This window comes from Teleopsis dalmanni, chromosome 2, assembly GCF_002237135.1.
Source record: "Teleopsis dalmanni isolate 2A chromosome 2, ASM223713v2, whole genome shotgun sequence".
Classification (NCBI taxonomy): Eukaryota; Metazoa; Arthropoda; class Insecta; order Diptera; family Diopsidae; genus Teleopsis; species Teleopsis dalmanni.
Window position 1 is genome coordinate 119768636 of NC_051847.1, and position 7835 is coordinate 119776470.

The following is a 7835-nucleotide window of genomic DNA, read 5'->3' on the forward strand; positions in this document are numbered from 1 at the left end:
TTTTTTTTGAAACAAATTCTAGCTAAATGAAGCCATTCCAGCTTTAACCAAGTTGCAGCAAACCGGTGCAACAATTAACACGCCAGTACAAAGATCAAGACCTACATGAGGAGAACCAGAGGAACAGAGTTACAGTAGGTGTGTATAATTAATTCGCGAAGCAATAAGCGAACTGCACATGGAGATTCGAGCTAAAAGGGCCACACTCAATTCGAGACCAAAATCGAAATGATACATTTCAACTTCCATAAATCGATATCAAAAAGTTTGCAATAATGGACACGATCAACACGGACAAACTGATTTGCATCAGACAACCGCTAAAGTTGGAAGCAAAGCCGGAATAGCAACGCTTAACCAACAATTCTTAGCACTTTAGGAGCTACTGATTGGTGGCAATGTGCGAATTAAAAGAAATGTTTCGACACTGTTGGCGGTTGAGGTGATAACAGTCTGCTCTGATCAGTTTAATCGGAATATTTAAATTATTTACAGATTAAAAAATTGGAATGAATTGCATTAAATTGATCATGCGACCGAACGTACGTTGTTCGACAATTTCATATGGAAATTAAGTGAAGTGAAGTAAAGTAAAGGCTTTATGTGTAAAGGCTTTAGCTGCATGAGGAATATCTGATAATATTGCGTAGGTGTCATTCTCAGAAAATTGCTAATGAAAATGCCACCCAAAAATCGTAGCAATGTACAAACTTTAAAATCATTGAGAGTATGTAATATGTTTTCATTTGACTTGTAAGCAATTTATAGCAGACAGAGAGAAGTTAATTCAATAGTAAAAAATGCATTATGTATCATGGATTATAAGTATGATTTTATGATAACTTTTTGCAAGTAATCAAAGTGAAAGTTTATAATCAATAGTTCATTATTCATCCACTTAAGTAATATTAGTAACAACTTAGGGAAATTAGTTAAACTAATTGTGATTCAATACTCAATGGTCTACGACGCTGAAGAAGGCTCGCAAGCACCAGATAAGTCTGAAGGAAACTGCTGTTTCAGGTCGAAATCTGAAAACAGATTTTTATGCCCAATTAATTAAGTAATAAAATTCGCAAATAAGGAATAACAAACAATGCTTTACGGGTTTGAAAATATTCTCTCCATATAACGAATGTTGCATGTAAAGTATTAAATGGTCTTGATATTATAACTATCGTTATACCAAGAGTCTATTGTATGTCAAAAAAATCTTCAAAGAATGGCCTTCTTCCATAAAAGTTTTCATTGTTAGCCGTTTAATGAACTAAATGAAAATGTTGAAATTTAAAGGATGAACTATTTTAACTTGGTACGTGAAGTAAAGGGAAAATAATCATACACAATTAGTGAGAAAATCTTTGTAATTCTACAATTGCACAAATTGATAAATTGATAGTCGGATAATATCTAGACTAGAGCTGTTGTGGAGTGAGTTGAATAATTTTGCGCCTATGTATTTGAATTTGAGTCTGGACAAGTCTGTTCAGTGGCATAGAAGGCGTTAAGTTGTTTTTTTTGAACTCTAACGTACATGGTCTAAGAGGGATGCGAATGGAAAGGCCCAAATTAGCTGCAGAATCCTTTATTCTATTGGAACTGATCATGTTTTAGAAACGATCACTTTTTGTGGATCAACTTTAAAATTATGGATTGAAAGTATATATGCAATATCGCACTTTATTTGGTATAGTGATAAGATATGATTATCGCCTAACGCCAAAAGTAATTGAGTATCAATTAGCATCTCTAACTTTCAGCAAGAAGTACTGATACGAAAGGTACTTGTTTTTTATTATATCAGAATTTATCTTCGATCTGCTAAATAATACTGTAGTGGAGTTGCAAAGATTATAAAACTGGTGTGTTCTTTATTAAAAATATTTCCTTTTGTTGTAAAGAAACTACTTCAAAATAAAAAGAAATAAATGACATAATGTGTATTTTTAGAGAGTGAAGGCCCTACTTAAAAGGGTAAATACTAACATGAGTAGCATATAAATTTTTTATTTTACTAGGTGGTATGTTACTGTGTCTTTTTTTAATGTTATTTAAAGAAGTTCTCTTCTCTACCTTCGATATAAATTTATTATTTATGATATATTTATAGATATATTACTAAAGGATAAGTGTTGACGAATCAAAAAAAATTTAGAATTATGTCATAAGTTAATCGCTCGCACCTAGTGCTTAGTAAGCAATTTGTGCGAAATGAAAAATAAATTAATTTAAGTAATTATTGTATATCTTGCACCATAAAATTAATTATGCTTGCATTTTATTTTATATAAAAGACGAAGAAACTTTAAATAAAATCAGTTATTGACTTACAATCAATGCCTCATCAATTATATATTGTTTCCCCCCACCAGTGGTAAGGAAAATTAAATATTGCTATACTGAACGTCATTGTTCAATAAGTAAACTTTTACAATAGACCGGTTTTAAAACTTACTCTTATGTTTCTGCGTACCAATATATTCCCATATATAGGTACAATATAAACTGATTAAAATATTAAAATAAACGAGTATTTTCATTTTTTATCCCAAAATTAAGTTGAAAAATTAGTATTAAGTCAGTCCCGCAATGCTAGGTCTTGTGTACTTAATATATTTGAAAAATATCCAAATAACTGTCAAACGTTTTAATGTCAACTCGTTTTCCTTTTTGTTTACTTTTAGCTTGTTTATCCTTTGTCAAAGGATACAAGCCAAGTAAACTTTACTTTATGTAGTTGACGTAAAATTTGCTAGACAAAGCTAATCTGACATGTTAACAAGCATATTTTTTATCTGCTTTACGGATTTATAATCCCACAAAAGGCTATGATATGTTTGCTAAAATATCCTTTGCAAAAGATATTAAAAAGAATGCCACACATGAGCTTTGTGTGCTTTGTAGTATTGCCTTTAATATGAACTTTTAATTATTCTGATTAATTTTTTATATTTTTTATACTGCAGTATAAAATTAAAGTTTTGTATATCTCTGGGATAGTTCCGAACAGAGGCGAGGCGTCGAATGGTTCAGAGTGTTCACTGAACACCTTAACAAAGCTTCCTTTTTAGATCTATTTTCTATTAGGTAAATAATTTCGCTATTTTGCTACTTAACATTGTTTATAATACCTTTTCCAAACAGATTAACATAAACACAAAACGTACAATACAAACAAAATCACACATACATATGTAAGTTACACCCAACATTACTTATAATTAATAAAAGAGAAAACACATTCCTATTAAAATATACTAAGATTCAGAATAAAAACTGCACCGCGCTGCTTACAAAGCATGCAAATGAAATAACATTCACATTGGGACTATGTTCAATATTGAGTAAACACAAAACATACAAACAAATATAAAAATAAAAGAGAAAACAAGTCCCGTAAAATATGTACGTAAAATAATCATAACTCTTAAATTAATGCGTGCAAGCGGTTCAATAAAAAAAGTGAACCTCCAATGTTATGCAAAGTAAATACAAAAGAGAAAAAAATAACTGAGTTAAAATCGCTTTACATTCGACGAGAGGTTCAGTCGACTAAATTGAACCGCAAGTTCATACAAAGCGTGCAAATATAATCAAAGTCACGGTTGCCGTTTTATATGGGCAGATGGTTCAGTAAAAAAAATGAACCGCGCATAGTAAATATAAAGTAAAAGAGTAAATGAATACATGAGAGTTTCTTACTCTTATGTAGAGATTGGAAATAAACCAAAAACAAAGTCATTATTGCAATTTTATGCTAGTATAAAATAAAATGGCAAAAGTAAAGAAAAAAATTAAAGAAATTTGAAGTGAAAAATAATATTTAGAAATGGATAAATGTGTGATTAAAGATTTGATTCAAATATCTTTTTTTAAACGATCTTCTGAAAAAATGGTTTTAATTCATAAAATGAATAGACCAACTCCAGATATAAAGAATTTGGTACCTGATATAAAAATGTCGAAATCTGTGGTAAGTCGCCGTTTTTCTACAGCTATTTACCATAAAAACCAGTGGATCATAGGCTGCGAACATTTAAATAAATTGTTTTGTTGGTCTTTTACGCTATTTGCTTGTGGAAAGGACAAAACTTAGGAGTAGGGGGAATACGTTATAGTCGGAATTCTGTTTTGATCAAATTGTGAACACCTTGCCAAAAAGCTGACGCCTCGCTACTGGTTCCGATAATCAACTGCAGTATAGCTAAAAATGAAGTGACTAGAAAAAGAAATAGAACTTGCTATATGATAATATATAATATAATATATACATTATAAATGTATAATGTATAAATATATGCATTGTTAAATAAAAAAGTCTCAAAAAAAAATATGTTCCAAAATTGTCGGTTAATTTGCAAGCTATATCTAAATTTCACCTGATCAACCCCTAGGTTTTCCTTTCAACCAAATCTGTCGTAGCTGTGGGGAGGACGATGAGAGCGCATCTCATCTTTTGTGTTTTTGTCCAGCTCATGCACGTCGGCGATTTAGTACTCTAGGAGCCTCCTTCCTTGAGGACCTGCACGAGTTATAGGATCGGGCTTTAAATAGCATTTTATGCTTCGCAAAAGGTTCAATAGGCATAAGTGGATCCACTAGGGATCACCGGTATAACCTAACCTAACCTAACCCCATTTTTATTACACAGGTTTACAGGTTCTTGAATTATTCTCAAGTTCGATATTTAAAGCACATACCAAAAAAAAAGAGTTTTTTGAAAATAGGCAGTTTGAATAGGCAGTGGCTGCATGCCATTCAGCAGACTGCCGATTTGACTCTGGAGTGAAATGGTGGATCCATGTTTCATCCATCGTGATTTACCGACGCAAAAACTCCGACTTATTGCGCGTAAACATGTCCAAACAGCTCTTTGAATCATCGATTCGTTGTTGTTTTTGCTCCGGTTTGAGCAAACGCGGCACCCATTTGGAAAACACCTTTTTAATACTCAAATGTTCGTGTATTATGGTGTGTACACTGCCTGCTGATATCTGTAGAATGTCAGCAATCTCCCTCCCTTTCACTTTACGGTCGGACATAATGATTTTCAGTGTTTTTTCAACGTTTTCCGGAATAACAGCGTCATTTGGCTGTCCAGTGGATGGAATGTCATCGGTGTCTGTACGACCACGTTTGAATTCGGCATACCAATAATAAATGCTTCTTTTTGATGGAGCAGAGTCCGAATAATGTTTTTCAAGCCATTCCTGGCATTGAACAGTATTTTTATTCATTAAAAAACAATGATAAATCAGCACACGGAATTGCTTTGAATTCATTTTTTTTTGAAAACTCAAAAGAAGCGTCAATAAAAAAAGCACTGTAACTTGTAAACAAATGTTCGGATTAACATATGATTTTGACAGTAAGCCTAAAAAGGTTGCCACTTTCGAAAAAAAAATATTTATTTAGTATTAGTGCCGCCATCTATGTGTCAGTCACACACATTATTGAACGAAGTGTTACATATAAGCTCTCTTCATATTTTATTTTCATGATTCTTAAAAAAGGGATTACTCATATCCAGTTGTTCACAGTTTGTTTCCAAAATGTATGTGCACAAAGTCGAAAAGCTTAAAACTGAAAGATTAGTTTAGAACACAGTTTAGGATAGAGAGAAAAAGAGAGAGAAAGGGAGAGAGAGAGCGAGAGAAAGAGAGCCGAAATCAGATTTGACGGATATACATACATTTTTATGGAAGAGAAAGTGATTGAACATGGATAGTACAAGGCCATAACACCGTTAAGTAACTTATCTTTCACAGGCAGCTATGATGATATCACAATGTCTTCGAGTGGAAGTGTTGAGAGTTATATCAACAGATGTGCAAAAGTACTTTCCTGGTTTAGTCAGGAAATTGTGCATTTAGTATAGTTTTCTATCACTTTAAAGTTATTGTTTAACTGGTAAATCATTAGTAATAAGGTTGCTAATTTAGTCCAAGTAAAACCTTAATACTACACATCAAAATATTCATCACTTATTTTATTATAAAGCGTTTAGGCTTTAGTCTACAGTAATTACTACTTGGTATTTATGCTATTATTTACGGTTTAATACCGTAAATATACACGTGCAATCGAAATTAAATGTTTAAAATTAGTTTAACCGATTTAATTCGTATTGGCTATGCTTGATTATTTGTTGTTGTTATTACCAACAAATTCAGTACGGAATTTTAAATTATTTGTTATATATTTAAACTAAATAAATATTAAAATGTTTGTTCAAATTAAACATAATTCATTCTAAACTAAAACTTTGATAAAATATTTTCAGTGTTTTTGTTATTATTTTGACCGTAAAAACGGTCTCAAATTTTGTTCTGGATCCATGGGAAGGAGAGGCGAAAACACCAATACCATTTATAGTATCACTTGATCAAATTAAAAAAGATATATGGAAGCATCATTGTACCGGTTCTATAATACATACACATGTTGTTCTAACGGCAGCACATTGTTTCATTGAATATAAACTTCCTACTGACTTTACCATATTTTCTGGGTCAAATGTATGGAATGTAGACGGAGAACGTCGTGAAGTTGCTGATATAAAAGTAAATGAAAATTATGTCTTCGGAGAATTATTTGGCAATGATATAGCTTTGGTAAAAGTCAAGGTGGGATTTAAGTTTGATAATATAAGAACCAGCAAAATTGCATTAAATGGTTTTGCAAGAATTGGAGAGAATGTGAAGACGTACTTATTAGGTTGGGGATACACCAAGGAATTGGAGGTGATGCCATTTAAAACTCAGAAGAATATGGATTGTCGAGATATACTTTATTTTGATTCAATAACTTATACTGATATGTGTGCATGGAGTATGGGCAAACGTGGTGGTTGTCATGTAAGGATCAATAATAACATGATAAATTATTTTTTAATAATTACAAATCCATATAATTTTTAATATAATTATGTTAGGGTGACTCAGGCGGACCATTGGTTAATGCTGACCTTAACACCCAAATTGGGTTATTATCTTATACTGTGGGATCTTGTTTTTCAAATCGGCCATATGCATTTACGCGAGTGTATTTATTCATAGACTGGATAGAAGAGAACATATATAAAATGATGAACAGTAATGATATGTGATGTTGTTTTTAAACTGATATAAAATATACGATTTACTAAACCAGATAAAAACTTTATAAGAAAATATTTAAAAACGGTTTAAGAATTTCAATTGTTCTTTGTGTTTATTTTATAATTTTAGCTAACTTAACAAATATATTTTTAAAAAAAATGCTTAATGAAAGGTCCTGATCTAAATATATTTAAGATCATTAAAAAATGATATGGATAAACACAATATGATGTCTCAGAAATGTTTGCTGAAATGAATGCGATTGAATGTTCTAATAAATATAACTTACACATTTTAAAAAGCATTTATTTATCTTCTAGCAGAAGATCTATAAGATCTACGGTTCTATGTTCCACCTAGAAATTGAAGGATTAAATATATATATATGATATATAAAAGCTCTATAAGTTCAATAGAATTCAATAGTTTGTTGGAAGAAATATTTTTCGGATGTCTATATTTACTTATCGAAATATTGGTACAAATTATGTAAGTAAAAAATCATCAAAAAAGATATATATTAACAGTTTATTGAAATATGCTTTCTCTTTTAATTTAATTTAAAATAAAATTTTGTAGATAAACATTTTTTTTAAATATGTAACCAATTCTCTGTTCAAAAATAGATATCTTATCATTACGGTACTAAATTATTTTAAAGGGTCATTTGTATAAAATAACTATATCCATTCTGTGTCAAAAATTTCCGGAATTTATAATTTTTAGAACTTGAGT

The 7835-nt window shown here is 31.0% G+C and overlaps 1 protein-coding gene across 1 annotated transcript in view; it reads left to right on the forward strand.

The window, feature by feature from the left end:
• The window catches only part of LOC119675572, a 127110-nt gene extending 119964 nt beyond the window's left edge, over positions 1-7146 (forward strand). The window contains exons 6-7 of the mRNA XM_038086778.1: positions 6284-6857; positions 6935-7146. Of these exons, the coding sequence (XP_037942706.1) occupies positions 6284-6857; positions 6935-7108 (748 nt within the window). The 3' untranslated portion in view covers positions 7109-7146. The remainder of the gene's footprint in view (positions 1-6283; positions 6858-6934) is intronic.
• Positions 7147-7835: the final 689 nt, after the last annotated feature.